This window comes from Zingiber officinale, chromosome 6A, assembly GCF_018446385.1.
Source record: "Zingiber officinale cultivar Zhangliang chromosome 6A, Zo_v1.1, whole genome shotgun sequence".
NCBI lineage: Eukaryota > Viridiplantae > Streptophyta > Magnoliopsida > Zingiberales > Zingiberaceae > Zingiber > Zingiber officinale.
The window spans coordinates 102,845,783-102,868,061 of NC_055997.1; the positions used below are offsets into that span (position 1 = coordinate 102,845,783).

Genomic DNA, 22,279 nt, shown 5'->3' on the forward strand with positions numbered 1-22,279 from the left:
ACTCATCAATTTTCACTTTTTAAAATTCCATTGTCAAATAACAGGGCAGCGGAGTCGGTCAATAAGAGATGGAAAATCGTATGACGGTACTTTTACAATTAAGAAACTCTAATAAGGGTATTTAAGAAAGAAAATTTTGGGCCTGATCGGTTTGAGATTTTCATCACAATTAATTAATTTCTCAATAATAAAAACTCAATCAATTCGTGTGGCAATAGCGCCTCCTTACGGCTGGCTTCACCCAATTCCGGCAAACTACATAAAAACCTCTAAACATTTCGCCTCGGGATCCTGCGGCTCTGCAACTACTCTGCTTCCTTTCCATCCTCCGGTCTCCATTTCTCTCGATTTCCAATTTTCTTTTTTCCCCCGAGCAATTCATCCAAGCTCTCATGCGACCTTCCCTTGCGGCGGTCCTTCGTCGGTCTGCGATCAGAAGGAGCAGGGCCTCCGCGCGCTTCGCCAGCTTTGCAGCCGCGGATAAAGAGAGTAGGTCCTCCGATCGCGACCTGGGACAGGTCGGGAGAGCGGTTGCCATGGCGCTGGCTGTTGGCGCGTCGGGTCTTGGCGTCTGGTTGTTTCCTTGGTCCTCATCGTCCCTCGGTTCCTGGCTTTCCTTCGCTGACTCAGATTTACTTCAGAACGAGCAGGTCTGTCGAAATGAAGCACGGATGGAAAAGAAGCCAAGATATCTTCTTGCAGGTTTGTATTCTCCTCTGTCGATTCGTTGTTTTTTTTTGTCAGATGCTGGAAATTGCTTCATTGTCTACCGCCAGGCAAATATCAACTTTTAATTAGAAAAGAGGGAAAATTGTTAATTGGTGTTTAATTCTATGAATTTTTTTTTATCTACTTTTATGTAGAAGCCTTTCCACAATTTCATGTCAACGTGCTTTTCTGGAGACCTTCCTGAGCAAGTAAATGCTAATCATTAGGTTTAGTTATGGCTGTCTAAGTACTGAGAATAATCGTGGAAAGTGGGCCATCACACGGTATTCTAACAGATGAATATTTGTTGATCATTCACGACCATTGTTGTAAAAAAAATGTGGTGGGTGTTAGGACTGGTTGGATTAGAGAGATCACCGGAGAAGCTAGTGGGTGAATATCAAACCTTCCTGCAATTACACAAAAGAATCTTGCTAATGACTTTGCAAGCTTAATTCAAATCAAATACACAATGGAAAATGAAAATACAAAGCAAACTGGCTAACAATTTTTTTTAATGTAGTTCAGAGCCATCGTTCTCACGCCACGGCTTATGATGCTTTAGTAGATTGCTCTTGAATGCCCACTATGCTTGCCCCTTCTTGGACAATTTTCAGAGGTGGAGAAACCTCTTACAAGCTCTTGGATGATTACAATTTGAAGCACAAGAATGAAAAGGAGGAGTGTACAATAAGGCTTAGCAATAGTATGGGAATATTAGCCTTCAAATCTCCTCTATGACTCCTTTTTATAGATCTTCATCCAACTTCTCTTGTTCTTGACTATTAATTGTGTTGTGTTGACATCAATTAGTCTACTTGACTGGAATACGCCATTGAATATGCACTGTGGCCATAAGCCGTCAAACTGTTGTTGTATTAATGACTCTCATTAGCTTTTCTATTGTAGCAGCAGTCAACTCGATCTGGTCATTGATTGATCCCTGATCAGTCGACTGCTTGATTGGCTCATCTATGAATAAGAATATTTTGTTTGTTGTCTTATCAATTTAAGTCAATTTCTGGGTCAACCCAGCCACAATTAGTTGATTGATACTAACCATTGCCCCAAGCAAAAAATTATGTTCGTTGGTTGAAGCGCTTGAGTGGACTACGTGGTTGACTAAACCACAGTCGACTTAAGGCACCATTCAGTCAACTAAATCAAGAATTATTAAAGGTCAAGTCTCTCTAAGTTAAGATTGTTGGTGCAAGCAGACAATAAGTAATTTGACCAGTGTTTTGATGTATAACAAAGAGTTTAAACTTAATTGTTTCTTGAAGTGCGTAGGTGTAGGAAAACCTGACTGGATACATTGTAGAGTAATATGAAAATTCAACAAGAGTTGGCACAGATGAAAAATCCAAATGGGTCAAAGCAGATCGAAGATTTGGCATGCAAAGATAAAATCCAAATAGGTTAAAGTAGACCCAACATTTGAAAAGAGGTCCCAGTAGGTCGGGATACTGGGAGAGAACCTTCTAGCAAAGAAGGTTGTAAAAGAGCAATCTTTATTTTGGTACGAGGATAGCTTTTTTGCAACTTAGGCGTATGACTTGACGAAAAACCAACATGTGCTTTAAAGTCAAAGTCCAAATTTGGCTAATTCCAATCGATTAAGTCATAATTCTAGTCGATGAAACATTATTTCATATTTATCAATTTATTTGATATATATGTTGAATATTTTTGGATTATTTCATATTAAACAACACAAGGTTAGTCAGCCAAATTATAGGAGCTAGTCGGCCAAATTAGAAATAGTAAACATAAAAATTCAAAAAAAGCTAATGACTAAATTTAATTTGAGTTAGTCGACCAAGCTACAAAAGTTAGTCAATCAAATACGAAACAATCAACCAAAAAGTTAGCAAATTTGATAACTCAATAAAATTCAAGTTGATTGACCAAAAGTGTCTATGTAGTTGACCAAAGGCATAGTCAACCGAAGCAATCAATAAAGAATTAACTTTATCGTGAAAAAAATCAAAGCTAGTCAGCCACAGTGGCAAGGTGGTCGACCAAATACAAAGTCAGTTAGAAAAACTGATCAACGGATAAGTTATACAAGTTTAGTCAACCAAACGGTTAGTCAACTAAAGACCCAATCAGCAAATGACGTGGCCAGGAGATACGATTGCAATAGAGATAAAGTTTCGAAACTTATCCAGGTTAGTTGACCAATGTACAAGGTGGTTGACCAAAAGACAGTAAGCAAATGATGCAGTCCAAAGGTGGACGAAGTGTCTTACGTGGTAGGTTTCTAGTCAACTAAACCCCGAATAACTATCATTGTGGATAACAACCGAATCCCTTGGATTTAATTGACCAACATGGTAAGGTAGTCACTAAATTATACCAAATAACCTCTGTAAAAGGGGACTTGATGTAGCTTGACCAATACATCGATAAGCTTCAATTCTCACTTCATTACACCCTTTAAGAGCTCTTCTAAAGGCGGTGCGCTTCTCAAATTTTTTCAGCAGTTCAGTACATTAATTAGATTAATTTCTTATATTGTTGTTTAGTTTTTTACGTCTTCTTTCTTTGTAGGTCATCTTTTGTGCTATTATTCTTGCTATAAAGAACTTCTTTAAAGCCGTATTTATCACTGTGGGTTTTGTAAAGATTTCTCTGCCTTGAAAAGATTCCCCCAAAAGAGAAAATATAGTGATTTTTCAAGGAGTGACTTGCCGAACGAGTTATAGTCCATGAAGAAGACCTGAGGGTTTCCAAATCATGTTAAATATTTGTGTACTCTCGTTCTTGCTTTCTTTACTTATTCATTAGTTAAAGTTTTTGAAAAACCAAATTGATTTCAAAATCAAAATCGATGTGAAAAGCATTCATTTTTCTGCTGTGTTTCTCATATGACTTTGATTTCAAAACAAATCTAGACAAGTTTTGAAAATCTGTTAAAATAGTTTTAAAATCTTTAAAAACATTATTCACTCCTGTCATTCCTACACGTTCCTATAATTGGTATCAAAGCAAGTTGCTCGAGAGGATCTAACCGCCGCTCTAGCGTGTGCTTGAGTAGGTTGCTTTGTGTTACATTAGATGCACGGCAAAGTACTCTCCACTTAAATGTTGATGTAGTCTAACATAAGTTGCATAAAACACAGTTGCAAGGGCTGCTTGATCTCATTGTTTAATTATATGAGGCATGTGCTTAAGATTCAAAAAGCCTGCTTGATCAAGATGCTAATTGATATGGCAAGACATAAAATACCATGACTTTGGTGGTGTAGTTTCTAATTATTTCTGCATGCTCAACATGTTGATGTAAGCTTGCTATGGATATAAGTAGGACAAAAATTTGCTGCATGCTCAATATCAGTGTGTATTTAAGTGAATAAGTTTATATCACTGCTTGCTAAGTCCTGTCTGCTGCTTCTTTCACAGTATAACTTAACAATCGAGTTTTTGAATTTTTTTTAGTAATTTTGATGGACTGAACAATGATATATAATTATATATGCATGCAGATTCATACCGTAGAAAGGTGTTTTTCAAATATGAGAAACGCATAAGGATTCTGAGCTCTCCTGAGAAGGTAATCTTTTTAATACTTATTTTTCTAAAAATAGGGTTTGTGATAGCTGTTCTCCTTTCCTTTCGTATGACTAAGGATTTACCATTGCTAAGAGCTCTTGCAAAGCTGTTAGAATGTTCAATTTATTTACTATCTTCAGTGACGTGTCCCTTCGTTACATCTGGTATTTGTTTGAATAATTCATGTTTGAATACATGTGTCATGCCCCATCCAAACCATGCACATCTAAAGTAATATTAGAGCAAATAACCTAGCTAAACAAGGTACCTTAAACGAGAAAATTATAACCAATGCCACCGCCAACTTTATAACTAACCTTAAATTGGAGGCTAAGAATAAGGGGAGTGAACATAAATACTCACATTAGGTAAATAATAGATATGCATGGATCAAGTTTTGAAATCTCATTTTGTGTTAGGGTTTCAGTTTACAACCGGAACTAAATATGTTGGCCATGTCAATGCTAGTGTTGGTGGTTGTGCTGAGCACAAATCCTTAGTGGAAGAGAACGAATGATGACAAAAGAGAACTAGGTGACAAAGGAGGAGGATTATGTACCTTGTGGAAGCCTCTAAGTTGTTAGGGAAGCTTGTTGCCATCTCAGAGACTCACCACTATGATACCAGTGCAGAAGCCAGTCACTGCACTGCATCATTGTTGCTTCATGTGAGACCCTTAAGTGTTGCGAAAGCAAGTCAACATCACCTTGTTCCATCACGGCCTCTCACCTTGCTTGAAGCCATTTAGGAGTCATTGCAGTTGTGTTTAGGGATCCTAGTGAGTTCCTCATGTCATTCAATAGGTGGAACAAAATATTTTTTTTCCAGTGTTGACTAGCATAACATGATATTCTAATCTATTGAATGGATTAAAATGAACAAGTTTTAAATCTATCACTGATTATCTACTTTAAATTGTCACTAATTACATCTCTATTAGTATGAAACACTATAGCTAAGTCCATAAATTAAAAGTGTATTCTCTGATACATGCGCCAATGGCCTAACTAATGTGCATAGGTTCAATGCCTCACCTCATGCACTATGAGCTATTTGTCTAGATTACATAGCTTAGATTAAGTAGCTTGGTTAATAATGTCTTCCCACCATTTTCACTCTTCTTTATATTAATATTCATTAGGTAAGCTTTTACCATTTCTACTCATAAGTTTTTATCATCTTATGCACATAATCTAATTCACATGTTTCACTTTCATCAATTCACATTGAATTTTAGGTATTCTGTTATCTATTAGGTTACAACACAATCTTGTTGATAAGCATGATTATCACTTTGTTAGTTATACAACTATTGTATATTGAGTGTTGGACCGATGGCTGTGGTCCTTGGTACTTTAACACTACATGAGTGGTTATTTGCAGACACTCAAATTCCGGTATAACAGTCTGAAGATGCTCATTCACCTGCGATTAATTGGAATGTGCTAGCAGCTTAATGCTTGTGTACATGCCAACGAAGCAACTCAAGGCCATATCATGTTATGTGTGCCTGAGTTATATTTCTCTCCACATGGTTTTTTTTGTTCCTTGTTGCACAACTTAATTATTTATAGTTTACCTTCATGCAAGCACTGAAAATTAAGGAGAAGGCCATCAAAAATATTCTCTAGCTGCGATAGAATTTCAATCACAGTTCAATATTGAAACTTAAAAGATGAAATAATAGTTATGGTGGAATATGAACAAGTAGTAGGGTTAATAGGAGAGAAAGTTTAAGTAATTTTCGAAAATAAACCCTCTGAAATTAATTTCAAATTACTACAAAATAAACAAGATGAATTCACCAATTATTCTACCACGTGTTCTAGCTCTGTATTGACCCTGGTGTTACCCCATTTCATGTCATAAAATTTCATTAACCCAATTATAAAAATAGGACAAATTTTAAATGAGACGTCCAATTGTGTTTGACAGTTTAATTGTGCAGAATGATGTTGTATACGAAAACAAACTAGAACACCCACCTCTAAAGAGGAACCTCTAATTTGACTCTTTTTTCCCCCTAAAATGCATCCTTAAACACTTTCATAACTCAATCTACAGGTTGTGGATAAAACTTGGGGCTGAATATAATTACATATGATCTTCAAAAAGATCACAATAATGTGATTCTCTCCACACAATTAAATTGCTAGAAGGACAATTAAGGATATGTGCTTGCTCGCTCAAAAACTGAACATATTGATCTAAGCAAGAGGAATGTCATTACCCAATATCATTAGAGAAACCTCTTATACCATTCTCAAATTGAGGGGTAGCACCTGATTATAATTCTCACTTGCTATGGATTGCAAAAAGAGAAGATGCTGAGGTTGGTTGCTGATGAGAAGAGAAAAAAAAACAACAATGCTTGTTGTTGCCACCCAAACAACTCACTAGGGGTTTTTAATTCCTCAAATCACTACTTGCTCTCCTTGTAGGTAGGAATGGTAATGGATACCTGATAATGGAGTACTCTTGACCCATTCAAGTTAGTTTCTGGTATTCAATTATGCTTAATGATAAAAGGTTCAAGTTTGCTTACAATTATATGTACCTTATATCTTAACCATTTAAATCATGTACCTACCAATGAGTACCATTTATCAACTCAATCTCAAGAGAGAATTTAATTGGATATTGATAGTGGATATTTAAATGAATATGAGAGTTTGAGGTATAAATAAAAATTTGAGTACCAGTCCCGTAACCATTTTCACTCGTAGGTACTGCATGTTGCTAGTAGAACAAACCATGGTATAGAATTTCATCTCATGCTAGTTGGCATGAGCAAATTTTTTTTTTATTCCACTCATTGATCAACATACAAGATCCACCAAAACCTTGCCACATGAACAATTCTTCGTTGTGAGCTCTTCTTTCATTCGTGAGTATCCTCATCACTTGCTTGCTATTTTGTGATGCCTCCTGAACTTTCCTCTTTGCCTTGCCCAAGCTTCACGAGTGAGCTATGAATGCTTTCTGACTTTTCTCCAAGCCACAATGGTTTCTTAGTTTTCTTCTCTTGTCGTCCAGGCTTTATGATCAAACCACGAGTGGCTTTCATCGTTCCACAATGCCTTTCGAGCATCCCTATATACTTGCTTGAGCATTCCTTGCCCTAGCTCTAGCCCTCGTTTCATGCCACCTCCTCACTCCTTTTCTTTCTCCTTCACTTCTTTCCCCTCTACTCCCCATTGGAGTGACCGACACTAATTTGGCACTGCCAAAACGAAATGAACCTATTTCATTCTAGCCAGGGACCAAAACTCCAATACAAGTTAAGACTTTAAACCTTGGACCAAACATCCATATACTAGTTCCACCATACACTTATTACATTGATTGCATATCAAACCTAATATAAAGCTTCTAGTATAATTTATCACAACCAATAAGCAACAACCAAAAGAAAGGCTCTTACCCAAGTTAGATCGAGGAGATGAAAGTTTTCACCTTCTATGCTTTTGGCAAATCTCATAAGTTATCTACTGCTACCATAAAACAATTGAACCCAACTAACATATCAAGTCAGCTCCTAACACAAAAGAGAGCTAGGGGTTCAACCTGATTGGAGTTACAGTTTGAAACCTGACTAGATAATGTGATAATAGCTGCACAGAACTTGTCATTGAAATGAGATAGAAAATATTGGCAAGAATGAATTTCACAGAAATGCAAAATAAGTTCAAATAAAAGAGATGCCAGTAGCATGTAACCTAAAGAACTAATATGATTATTTTTTCTCATTGTCAAATTCTCCCTTGACAAATCAATTCAGTCTACTGGTTTGAGCCTACGTGATATGTTTCCTTGTCCTCTAGTTATTTCTGCAATTAAATTGAACCCACAGCTCCCCTATATACTTCAGCGGAGTGATACTGAAGAATGAATTCTAAATAAAGCATTGAGTGCTTTAAGGAATTCCAGGAAGTTTCCTTTAAAGTTGAAGTGAATATGAAGCAATATATGGCTATGAACTTTGAATGGACAATGTAACTAAATCAGCCTTCACACTGAACCTAGCAACAATTATGCCTTCTATGAAGGATAGAGAATCCAAGCCTCTTAGCTTCAGCTCTTCTCCATCTATGTCAAAATCCTCCTGCAGATTCCATTCCTCCAAAAGAGCAATGTGCATTGTTGGATATTTCTCCATCATCCAAATGTCCTATGTTGTTACTCAACTTGCAGTCATGCAATTTTCTTGCCTTGCATATCAAGACAGCTAATGGTTACATTACTAGCTTATTCACGCACCTGAAGGAATGTTGCATTGTCAGTTGAGATACTATTGTTGAAAGGAAACAAGGACTCAGGAACAAAACATGGTTAGCATAAAATGCCTTTTTGGCCACATTGTATGTTCTATTCCACCTCCATAAAGTTCAAGAATTTCAAAGTGTCTTGTTTCAATGAATTTAGCAAACATTAAATAGACAGTCCAGTCCACGAAGCTCCCGTTGATGCGGGTCCTAAGAAAGGGTCTATTGTATGTAATCTAACCATGTTTTGCAAGAGGTTATTTTTGAGACTCGAACCCACCTCTAGGTCGCATGATTGCAACTTTACCGTTGCGCCAAAACTCCCCTTCGAATTTAGCAAACATTGGAGAATAAAAATAATCTATATAGAAATTATTATTTTTTATATTGCAGTGGTATTTAATAGTAATGGAAATGTACTACAATTTTTTGTTGGGAATACTGAACCTGAGGATATAGATAATACTCTTAATGAAATGAGATGGGAACTAATTTGAGGATACCAACAAGAGTTGGATCTCCTCTGGAGTCCCCTAAACACTTCAGACAAGCTTCATGTGCCTAAACCTAAAAGTATTATAAGTTGATCCTCACTGAAGTGTTTGGAGGAACATTGGATGTACTCCAACAACAATTTCTTATGTGCCAATTTATTTTTGTTATTTTCTTAGCTAATTTTTGGTTAAGTTGTAGGAAAATTATCACAAGAAACACCTCAAACTCCTTTTGATTCTATCTTAATCACTACTAATGTTTAATGTTTCCAACTTATTTATCCACATAAACTCCATGAATCAACAAATCATAACATGGTATGTTGTCCTAAAGAGATTCATCTAGTTGGTACATGATGCTTCACTTTCCTTCATCTTTTAGTGGTTTTTGCACATATTATTTGTTATATTATTTCTCCAAAAAAGAATAAAAAAAACTGCTAAGAAATCAATGGCATACTAACATTTCTATTTCTTACATTAACTCATCGGCTCTTTTAAACCTAATTTGACTGGTTGTTGTATCTCCCTGATAATGTTTACTTCTTCATGATGGCCTAAAAATGAAACTCTTATTTTACCCTTATAATCCAAAGGAGTGTCCTCATATAAGAGATAGCCTTCTTGCTTATGACAACATCAATCATTACATCATAACTATAGAATAGCACCACTAAAGGGTGCATAAAGCTGTAACAATAATAAATGTTGAGTGTTTCTATTAAATAATATAAAAATATGTTGACAAAATGTCTCACTCATGATGACAAGCATAACTAAACTCATACTATAATAACAATAACAACCAAGCCTTATCCCATTAAGTGGGGTTGACTATATGGATTCTCTTGTGCTCTATTTTCTACTATATAATCATTTATATTCAAATTCATATTATCTTGATTTCGTTGCTAAACAAGTATTCTTTAACGTTTCACTTTCTCATTTAATGCGTATATTTATTATAATTTCACAATGCCTAATTGGAGCATTTATTGATCGCCTAAGTACATGTGTGTATCATCTTAAGTGCGCCCCTTAGAGTTTTCCCTCAATGGGCATGTCCATGACTTTCTCTCTTATGTTTTTATTTCTTATCTTTTCTGTCCTCGTATGCTCGTACGTCCACCTTAATATTCTGATCTCTGTAACTCTTATCTTTTACTCATGCTTGAGTCATAACTCAACATTCAGCTCCATATAATATAGTAAATCTCATCGCCATTTTTAGAATTTCCTTTTAAGTTTTAGAGGTATTTTAGGATCACAAAGACGCAACGTTATCCTTCATTTTATATAAGGCATTTCTCTCGAGCCCTTTATCCTTTTGTAAAATGATCTTAAATAGTTAAAAGCTCTCAATGACAACTAATTCGTCATTTTTTATCTTAACAATTATCTTATTATATCTCCTTTATGTGAGACTCATGGTTTAAAATTTTGTACTATGCTGGAGGAAATGGGTGGAATTTGTCATTCCAACCGCTGTTTGACACTAGCACTGTGGGCACGATCTTGCGGCGACCTTCATAGGGTCACGGAGGCCGTCATGATCCCACGACACTGGGATCCCATGACAACCTTTGCGGGATTGTGGAAGCTGCCATGATTCTGCAACAACCTCCACGGGCTTGCAGGGCACCGAGATCCAACATTTTTTTTTTCTTTTTTTAAAAAATATTTTATTTTTTTGTATCGAAATCATATCGGCTCGATACGTTACTGAAACCATATTATTCCGAAACACCAATACGTTCGAAATTTTAAACTATCATAATACCCATACTAACTAATATAAAGAAACTACACAAAATTAAAATGCATAAAGAAACAATCCATGCAATAAGAGAAATAAAATGGATGGACATTAATAGGGTATCTCTGAGCATGAACATCTTAGGCCTCGAAAATCATTTCAAGCTTGTGAATCTGAAGGTCAGGAAAAGTGGAGAATGAACACACTAGTGCAAAATGGGTGTAAGAAAAAATATGTACAATCTATTATTATAGAAGGCAACAACAAAGATCCACAAATTATTGTTTTCATATTCATTCAGCATCATGACATTATTATCCAAGTTTCCTCTTTATAGTATTACACATTGTCCATCTTATGTTACATAAGCTTTTGTGTTTTTAGTTCTTTAGTGTTCTCAAGGTGGATTAAGTTCCTTTAAGGTACTATCCAAGTTTCTATCACCTATCAAGTCTTCATAAGTCTGCGTTATCACTAACAACAATGATACGCAGGCACAAATCAATAAGAACTAAGAGCATCATAAAAAGACAAACAAGTGAAATAATAAGTATCAAAGGTAAGAGTGTAGAGTGGTTTCCAAAAAAATAAAAAACAAAAAATAAACCCTCCCAATGTATAACAAGAAACAAATATCCAAATGTATATACTATGAAGCAAATATCTCAATGTACAACACGAAGCAAATATCCAAAGGTATATCAGGATGCATGTACAAGGAACTATTAAATAGATTTTCATTCTCTTTAATCTCGATTTTATCATGCAATATTGTCTTCTAAAGTTTTTCCCTTTGAAAACAACATATTCATCAATATCAGATAATCTTCTAATTATGTTTCATTAATTTAATCATGTACAAGAAAATGCTAAATAGAATTGAGTAGGAAATACCACCTGATAGAGGACTTAGATTGCGCTGGCTCACTCTAGTGAACTCTAAACTCCTCAGACAAGTGGATCTACAAGGGTACACCAAAAAGGAAGGGTACACTAAAATGGAACATATATCACATGCCAAATAAAATTGCCAGAAGTATATACAAAAAATAATAATTTTAAACTATGGACACCAATTCTAATATTTTATTATATAGTGTATACCAAAAAGGAATTTATATTACAATGCAAACAAAATTACCAGAAGTTTATACAAAATAAGAAATTTAAACTATGGACACCAATTCTAATATTTTATTAGATACTATTTAGCATACAACACAATTATCTCCAACTATGATTAAATTCCAAAAACCTCTCATCCGTACCCCTATTTCCAACCCATGTCCAACAAAATATGAAAATTTCACCTCAGCAATCATACCTTTTAAACTATATAGAGACTGCATATGCAGAGCAGCCTTAGATGCTGCTACAGCGGTTGCAATGACAGATAAGGGAGGTAATGTTGCATGCAAGCTAAAACAAAAAAACCCGAAGGACGCTAGGCCCTTTATTGTGAGGAAAGGAGGTGGGAGCAAGGTGAAACCTTTATAATTGATCGAGGATGACAAACATGTGTGGAAACTTGGCACAAGGCAGTGATAGTCATGGTGATCACCTCTGACGCAATTGCTATAGCTACAATGGCAAACAACTCTAGCTAGGCGGCGATGATGGCGCTATGTAACAAGAGGTGAAAAAAAAATGAATGACAGAGAGAAGAGAAGCAAGAGGGCATGGGTGACGATGATGTGAGCAGTAGCAATGTGTGTTGTAGTGACAATGTGGGTGACAACATGGGTGGCTGCGACGCGGGCAACAATGACATGGACAGTGACATGGGTGTCATGACTGGGAAAGGAGTCAATGATGTACATGTTTAGGAAGGAGGATTAGGTTAATTAAATTTGCAATTTTGCAAATAAGTTTGTAAATTTTTAGAAATCACAACTAGGTGCTTAAAAAATGAATAATATAACATTTATGTACATTGAACTTTTGCTTGCTAATGACAATTGAAGAAAACCATTTTCTTCTAAATTAGTAGATTATTTGTTTTACCTCTATGGCTCTATCAACTAGGATTGAATTTGCATATATGCTTAGTAAAAGAAAATTAAAGTAAATGAAGCATTTATTTATAATGTACGACAACCATATATTCCATTTACCAAGGAAAAGAGCATTTTCCATATATATAATCCTTTGATACGTAGCCCTTCTCTAAAATATATGATATTAGACAATGTGTAATGATCATTAAAGGCAAAACTCCCGAGCAAAGTGCCTAACTTTTACTTTGTTTTTCCAAATCACACTCCCTAGTTTGGTTCTTCTCAGAATGTGTATCTTTCTTCACTCTCTTTTATATTTCTCAAAACCCCTAGCTTCATAAAATATATTTTTTCTAAATTTCTTAAGGCTGAAACTTTATCATTTTTTGATAAATAAGGGTTCATGAGACTAAGATCTTTTGTATTTTTTTTTTTTAACTGAAGGGTGAGTTGTTTCAGACTATCAGGCATTATCAGCTTAAAAACAATTTAATGACCCTCTGCAAATTCTAAATCACAAATTAAGATCATATTTGAACTCAATATGTACTATTTTGGTCCATTAAGAATGTTTGGCTCAACCCTAGAACAATTACCATTTGTAAAGTGGAGAAGATAAAAAAAAATTGATACAATAACACCCATCTTTCCTTGTAAATCAAATCTCATTCCTCAACTATGAGAAACAAAGATAAAAAGTATGAATTAAAGAGAACAAATCAAAGGTACCCAAGCATACTCAGTGTTGCAGCTAGATTTCATCACTTCAATAACAAATCTAATCTACTTTATCAAATCTCTTATTTTCACCATTCAACAACACCACAACCATTAAAAACAACAAAAAGGAGATGCCAAATGTGAACTCACCTTAGACAAAGGCCATCAAATCTATGAGATCGGCCATGGAAGTAGTAGTTGCACATCATGATGTTAGATGAGCAAAAATGTAGCCTCCGTCAAGATAGTTGCTAAAGTATTTAGTCACTATGATAAATTATCAACTTGGTTGAGACACGAGGAAGATGGAGAGAAATTATTGTTGCCCCTAACAACCATTGATTGACCTTGTACTTTTCACTGGAAATAGGGGCTGTTACAATAGGATTACAACAAATAAAAGTAGTATGCCAGATGCATTAATTAGGCTCGAACCACAAAGGGAGCATGTAATCAGATGAGTACAAGTTATGTTTGGTCAAGGTGGAGTGTGGGCTAATGCAACTCACTCGAAGTGATCACGACTCAGTTGAGGTGCCATATGAGGCTATAAAATTCTGCCAAGGTGGGATGCATTTCGGTTGGAGTGGATGTTAGCTTTTGGGGGATGGGTTAGTTTGCCCAAGGTGCATTTGGATCATTGGAGGTGAATGTTGAAGTTTTGAGGTTCAGCTGGCCAGTGGAAGATGTGGCTCGACTAATGTGCTTAGCTTGGCTTGGCTTGCCGAGGAGAGACAAATGTGTGGTTTGTCTCTCTCTTCTGGAAGCTGCTAAACTAACCGCCTTTGTGGAAGTAGATGGTTGCTTTCCATTAACTCTCTGTTTTTGAAAAAGCTGCAGATCCCTATGACACTGTAGCACCATCTATTTACAACCTATTGTTGTGACTTGTGAGTGCTAATGGTTACCCTTGCTTCTGGTGTCTGCCTCTGATTAAACTTGCCTTTTTCACTGTGGATCACTTTGCATTCATATTGTGCTAATCATGGGTTTTATGCATGGTATCCATCTACAATAATTGGAATGATGGGAGAAATGGCCATGCTCAAGAAGCAAAAGCTTGCAATTAGGATGAAACATCTACAATCTCTTGTGAAGCTGATGCCATATCTTGTGAAGGTGGTGAAAGAGCTTGCGAGTTGCCTTGTTGGAGGGGAAGAAATCTGATTTGCGCGGTGAGAATCAGATACACATTTTTTTTGAAGAAGAAAGGCTGACATGTGGGAAAAGCCACAGTTTTTGTCAGATCCAGAGGGGATGATCACACAAAAGAGGAGATCATGTGCTAACAATCTGTTCTACACAAACATAAAAGGGGAAAGGAACCAGGAGCTTAGAGTTAAGTTTCAAATCGGATTCAGATTTGTGGGTTCTGGTTGATGGGTTATTGGGTCTCAACTGTTGGGTTTAAAACTTGGGTATTACAACATTTATGTCAATTATTATAATGCTACATTTTGGATATAGAAGTGAAGAGAAAGATAGATATGTCGGATTATTTTTTAAAAAAATCTAAATACTACTATCCAAAAAGGAATTAGGTATATTTGCAGTAGATGATAAAGAAGAGAAAAAATAGGTGAAGTTGATGTGAATATGGTCAAAGGTAATCAAATGAATTCTATAACTGGGCAAGCTAAATTGATTAGAGGAAGATATAAGGGGAAGGAGACCATAGTAAACATTAGTTAATCATGTAATAAAAATTGATCTAGTTGATATGAACATTACTAACGATATAACCTCTTGCAAAGAGTTCAATGGAAGGGAAAATCCTCATAGTCAACCCCCCCAAATACTTGGGAGTTTGGCATAACACTGCTTGATCATGATGATGCTGATAAAAAAAAGACAACCCGGTGCACGAAGCTCCCGCCATGCGGGGTCCCGGGGAAGGATCCATTATACGCAACCTTACCCTGCTTTTTGCAAGAGGTTGTTTCCAAGATTCGAACCCGTGACCTTTTGGTCACATGGCAACAACTTTATCGTTGCGCCAAGGCTCCCCTTCCATGATGATATTGATAAATTAATTAATTATCAGCGTCAAAATTTCTTTCTCCCTTTCATTGTTATTGTTTGAATTTGACCCTAACCAATTATACATCATTATTGTTTTGTGTGTAGACATGATCATACATTGTTACTATTTCTTTCTTCCTGTTCCAATCATGCTACATTTTAGTTATTTGGTTGGCTCAATACTAGGGACTAGTGTGATATGTTTACTTGTCTCCATGTTTTTTTCCCTTTCATTTAGATTTTCAAGTATTTTGCATCAAGCCAAAACTTGGAGGGAGAACTTGTTATGAAGCCTGCTGATCTGATGCGGGCAATTGTTCCTGTTTTTCCTCCATCAGAATCCAACATAGTTAGAGAAGGATATTTGAGAGGGGAGCGAAATCCTGGGGAATTATATTGCAGTCCTTCTGCCTTTTTTATGCTTTTTGATACTGATAGTGATGGACTTATATCTTTCCCAGAGTAAGTCAATGACTTCTGGTTCTTTAATTCAGACATTCACTTCCTGCAGCTAGATAATTTTCTCTTATATAAATCATTATGTTATTTTTTATTCTCACCCCACATTTTTTTTTCATCCTTTCTAGGTACATATTCTTTGTCACCTTACTTAGCATTCCTGAATCAAGCTTCAGTGTTGCTTTCAGAATGTTTGATCTTGACAATGATGGGTAGGCTTTGTTCCATCTTTTATCATATTTTGTTCCTGTACTTTGCATGGTTCTTTTTCCTAAGTTTTCTTTAACACCATCTCATTCAATCTATACTCGCCACTTGTGCACCCATAATGGAAGGGAGAAGGTATACTTTAGTCATTGTGATATAAATTTATTTATAATCTTAAAAAGTAGTGGATATGAAACTTTGGACTGTTATGAATTATTGACAGAATCTTACCATATTACATGGCGACATTAGCATGATCTGGTCCTGTGCATTTAGCTGAGCTGAAATTGTATTGTAAGTTGACTTAGGGAAATCAGTTTGTTGGAAGGTGTATACATTTTAGACTTTCTTAATCAAGAAACCAGTGATTTTCCTAATACACCAGTTAATTATAGTTCTATGTGCTTCACTGCAAGTGTTTTTCAATCCTGATTACTTTCCAGTTTATCAAAACCTTCTTCATGTGAATACTAAGACTGTTATCTGCCTTTGGTGTTAGGAATAAGTTTGTTTTGTTTCTGTTATTTAGTCTTTGAACATGTATGCACATCTGAAATTCTAAGATATTAAATAATTTCTTTCTCATATACTTAATTACCTTATTTTTACTCCGAACACTTACTGTTTCTGGTGGTTAACATCATTCTAAAAGAGGCACAAGAAAGACAATATATTAGTTTGGTTAAGTTTGTGGCCTCATTTTCATTACTCAATACTTTTTCATTTTTTACCAGAGAGATAAAAAAAGATGAATTCATGAAAGTGATGGACTTAATGCGGGCTCATACTAGACAAGGGGCTTCTCATAGAAATGGACTGGAGATTGGTCTAAACATTGGTGGTTCTATTGAGACTGGAGGTCTGATTGAGCACTTTTTTGGCAAGGATGGGATGGGATCCCTCCAGCATGATAAGTTTGTTCAATTTCTTCGGGAGTTGCATGATGAGGTAATTCATTCCCTTTTGATATAAGGTTTATGAATCACTGGCTATCTTTCATTTGAGACCCTTGTACTCCTTGCTTTTCCCTTGCATTAGTTTTCTTTTTGTATCAAAGAATAATTTGATTTTTTTACTTAATCCTTCGTGATGAATTAAATCTAAATATCCAGTTCTTTCATTACTGAGTGTGAAGTTGTATGGGATAATATTAATATTGATGAGGGAGGTATCTTTATTGATTTATTTTTCTAAGAAATTTTCAGTTTAAAAAAAATGATAAACCCAGTTAGCCCAGGGGGTGACCGACCCGGCTCCACGGAATTTTCTCATAGGCCACTAGGGTAAATCGGGAAATGTTCGCGGCGGACGGTCAAGAAGCCCAGCATCATTTGGTTGCATGCCCCATTTGAAGGAAAAATTCCTGCAAATTCGTCATAGCTGGGTATCAAACCGCGGGTGTCTGGGCGATAACCTGGACCTGCTGTTGCACCATAGCCCCGGGTGCTTAAGAAATTTCCAGTTTAGGTCATTGTTCTGATGGTCACTGATCTTCAATTTCCTTAAATTTAAAGAAAAGTAAGATTTAGCAATTTACTCCTTTTCCAAGGAAGTTTGCAATTTTACATATGCTTTCTTAAATTTTTTTAGTGATGTTTGGTGTCATGACATGGAATAACCTGTTTGAGAGATGCATTCTCATGCAAGTACGTCAGGTGCTAAATTGAGGGCGTTGTGCCTCCTTGTTTCAGTTGTGTTGAGGATTTATAGGGGCATAGACTTTTTTTTTTTTTCAAATGTCCCTTTGCTGTGGAGGTATGGGACATTATGAAGAAGCCAAAGGGGTGGAAGTTTCAGTTTAGGGGTGAATTGGCTGGAAGGCAGGTGGCTGGAGGAGGGATTTGGTGGTAATAAGGGCGCTCCTGCACTTTTGAAGGTCTATATTGTAGTTGGTTTCACATTTCTGGAAGCCTAGGAATAGCAAAGACGCAAAATGAGGGCAGTGGTGTGAAATGTGTCCAAATATTTGAGGCTTTGGTGCATGAATTTAGCAGGCCTTTTGGTAATTGCAATTCTCTATGTTTGTTGGTCATGGTTGTCTAGGAGGCTTGGTTGGATGGAGTTGTAGCCAGTTGTGGTGTTCTGTGATGTAGCTTGGGTATCTGCTCAGAGGATGCAGATATTGGGTATCTCGTGGTGGATCCTTCAGCTGGTGTGATTGATATTGTTTGCAGAATGGTGATTTCTTTTTGTTGTGCATGGTGAATTGGTTATTGTTAATGCTGGGCTGCAATTTTGCCTCCAAAAGTTGAGTTGGTGGTTATAGTTTCTGTCAAATATTTGCATGGTAAGGACTTGCCTTCTTGGCAAGTTTTATGTTTGGTGGACATAAAAGTTTTGAGGGATGGTAGGGTTGTTGATTGGTGTTATGTGCGTAGGAATGAGAATAAGTAGGCACATATGGTTGTAAAATGAATGGTCTCGGTGAAGCATCTTACTTGGAGACCGCTCAGAGATAGCCTGTCACAAGAGAAGTATATTGAAGCTCGCTTGGATCGGTTCAAAATGAATTAGTGCCATATGTAGAGAGGACAAAAATTCTTTGTAATGCCATTAAGAAGTCAATATAAACTAGTGAGGCCAAGTTCTTTTAGACTTCTGATAAAAATGAAAATCATCTGCGGATGACTTCAGAAGAATATAGCTTCACAAATGGGCCTTTATAGCTTTGTTGACGTGTCTCAATCTTTGGTTTTGCACGTTGGTTCTGTTGCTCATCTTTGATGACTAAAAATAGTTAACTTGTATTTTGGTCTTGAATTACACAAGATTTTTATTTTATTTTATTTTTATGATGTTCAGATTGTGCGCTTGGAGTTTGCTCATTATGACTTCAAATCAAGAGGAACTATATCGGCTAAGGATTTTGCCTTGTCAATGGTTGCTTCTGCAGATATGAACCATATAAACAAGTTATTAGATCTTGTGGATGAATTAGATAGTAGTTCTCTTAGAAATATACACATTAGCTTCGAGGTGGGAATTTTTTCCTTGGCTCCATGGGTGATTAATCTTTGAACCTCTTAATTATGTGGAATTTGAAATTTCCAGGAATTCAAGGCTTTTGCTGAATTGCGGAAAAGATTGAAACCATTGTCAGTGGCCATCTTTAGTTATGGAAAAGTAAATGGTTTGTTGACAAAGCAAGACTTCATACGTGCAGCATCTCATGTAAGATATTCTATTCTCTTTCAACTGCTTTTCTCATTGCTTCATTGATGATAATTCATGAACAATCTCAGATTTGTTGGAGCAGCTAACACTTGGATATGTTAAATTATAGGTATTCAAAACAAAAATAACAAATCTAGAAAATAATAATATAATGATGTAGAAAATCTAGTACTTTTTGCCCGAAATCATCACTATATACATGCCACAAAATCCAATCCATTTGGCATGTACTACAAGGAAAAGTATCTAGTAATAATTAATGGAGGCAGGATCTCCTGGACCACTTTTTGTGGTCCAGGGGATGTGTCACTCGCATTTGCGGCCGGATCGCGGCTGCGATCCGGCCGCAAATGGTTACGATCCCTTCCTGGGTTCACCGTCCCCATTAGGTTATAATTTTTGTTCGGAGCGGGCGGCCGGAGGCCGCCCGAAGGATACCTTCGCCCGGCGCCTAGTAACTTGATCACTTATCCACATTGTGAATGCTAACTAATTCACTTCAATTGAATAGAATTGAGCAGCGATATGGCAAAAGACATTAGAGGGTGCTCACCCTGAGGCCTATAAAAGGAGAAATACTCTAATCATTTTGGCTACTTTTGATAGCCTTTTCAGAGCTTTTGACAACTTTTAAAATCTTTCGGCAATCTTTAGCAGCTTTTTGCAGTGAGAGACAAAAAAAGAGCTAAAGCCTATATCCTCACTTTGGACTTAGTTAAGCTAAATGATCCAATTGAATATGTAACAAACTCTCATCTACTTTACTCCGCCAATTGAACAGTACTATTTTCAGTTTGGGAGGTCAAATTTCACCCCTAAAAAATTCATTCATCTCAACCGCACTGCATCTAACTTGATCAAAATCAACTGGATTTTGATTTACTTTGGATCAAACTATGTTCACCTTGGGCGAATTGAATTGTGCCCCAATCTACTTTCATCAGATTCAACTCTCTTGGTACTTCTTTGGCTACATTCCGAATTGGAGCGAGACAAACCAATTTTAGCATATCTCTGTTAATCTTGTATAAAAATTAAAAAAAACATAAGGTATTGGACATGACATCCTAGATATCAGCGAATACTGTTGCTTTGCAAACATCTCTTGTTGATAAGTTGTATTAGTATTGGTTTGCATCCCCTTGCATATACGTTTGATAATGGTGGGAATCGTGGGATGTGTTTATGTCTCACCTGTATTTGACTGTTCCTTTTTTCACTTTATGTATTTGGTTCACTCCTATCCAATTTTCTTTTTTAAAAAAAAAAGAATATATGTTGTCAGTTTTCCGTTGCTTCATATAGGCAGGGCAGACAATCCTGTTATAGTATACTATGTTTTTGGTTCAAAATTGTCAGAATGCATCTCAAAGCAATGGTAATGTTTCTAGGTCTGTGGCATCTCTTTGACTGAAAATGTAGTTGATGTCATTTTTCATGTCTTTGACACAAACTGTGACGGAAACTTAAGCTCAGAGGAGTTTTTAAGGGCTCTTCAAGGACGCGAAACTGACATACAGTATCCTAGCAACACAGGCATCATGGGGCTCTTGTCTTGTTGGTTGCGTTGCACAAGAGACTGCTCCTCGTCGCAAATGTTTAGCTTTGTGGTAGAGAAAATCTTATGAAGAACTGATTCATTAATTTCTTCACTTGCATATTGTAGCATATATACGATCTTTGTGTTGGTTTAGTTAATCCTTTTTTATGCTCATGTTAAAAAAAATACTACTCATCTCTAAAAGCGTGTACCGTAGTCAAATTGTTAGAGTTGTATAATCTGATCCAATATACGAATTCTGGCATTTATCATTTTGGTTGGTGCAATATAGATATTATATTATGCATTTGCTTTAGTTGGACCAGATTAAAATAATGATCAGAATATGCTTATGTTTTTTTTAGTGATGCATAATAGGAGTTGGTGTACGAGAGTGACAAAAATGAATCGATTATGATTATGATTATTATCAATTTTCTGATTTACTTTGAGAGTATTAACTTGCTCTGGTGATAAAGGTTTTTCATATGAAAAGAAAATCAAAAGTACGCATTTAAAGTTCTGGAATTTTTAAAAGATACATTTAATTTAAAGATTTATAAAAGTGGAATTTTTAAAGATACATTTAAAGTTCCGTCAATTATTATGATGTTGCATTTAAAGAATAGAATTAAAGTAATGTTGATTTTCAATCACCATAATAGTGTGGTGGTCGATGCGGTGATGAGGAGTCTCATTTCATGGAAAATAATTGTTATGGTGGAGGTCAAAATTAAAGTGGTTAACGTTCAGATATCATCAGTTGATCGGGCGATCATGCCCCGATCGGAGGGCGAAGGTTTCGATCCGTCGGCGCCTTTGACAAAGGGAGGAGTCAAACGATCGACGCTCAATGGAGTAGGAGACGATGTGTAGAAGTCGAGCCAAGTGACATCCTCACTCGGCGAGGTAGTAGGATTTGACATTAGCAGAGCGAAACTTCTGTCGAGCGATTATTCCGCTCGACAAGGCAGCAGGACTTGACATTGGCAGAGAGGAATTTTTGCCGAGCGGCTATCCCGCTCGGTCTGGTAGCAGGACGCAACATAAACATAGTGAAATATGGTCGAGCGGACGTGTCACAAGGACGGTCAGGTTCCGACCGAGCGGACGAGATACAGGAACAATGAAGTTCCGATCGAGCGGCCAGCCTGCTCGGCCTAGCAACATACTCTTTCTGGTATCCATCGACATCCCCTTAGGAGTTAGTGTCGTCGACATCGGACATGGACAACCAGAAGATCGTACGACGGAAGCTTCCACTGTCACTTCAGAGATACACTCGGCCTGTTAAGGTACTGTGTCAGGGACACTTTATTGACAAGTCTTTTTAAGGAAAACTTGGATAAGAATACTCACCTTGGGGAGTGTGCACGCGCGTT

At 36.5% G+C, this 22,279-nt stretch overlaps 1 protein-coding gene across 2 annotated transcripts; it reads left to right on the plus strand.

The window, feature by feature from the left end:
* The first annotated feature begins 222 nt into the window (after positions 1-222).
* Positions 223-21,213, plus strand: LOC121997200 (calcium uptake protein, mitochondrial-like). Of its 2 annotated transcripts, none has more exons than XM_042551490.1 (8): positions 223-702; positions 4,197-4,264; positions 15,756-15,979; positions 16,105-16,188; positions 16,918-17,131; positions 18,986-19,159; positions 19,235-19,354; positions 20,829-21,213. In XM_042551490.1, exons 1-8 carry the CDS (start codon positions 393-395, stop codon positions 20,868-20,870), a joined length of 1,236 nt encoding a protein of 411 aa, XP_042407424.1. In that variant the 5' UTR covers positions 223-392; the 3' UTR covers positions 20,871-21,213. The 2 variants fall into 2 exon arrangements, with proteins under 2 accessions (XP_042407424.1, XP_042407423.1); XM_042551489.1 differs by having other exon boundaries at positions 226-702; positions 20,749-21,213.
* The last annotated feature ends 1,066 nt before the right edge of the window (positions 21,214-22,279 follow it).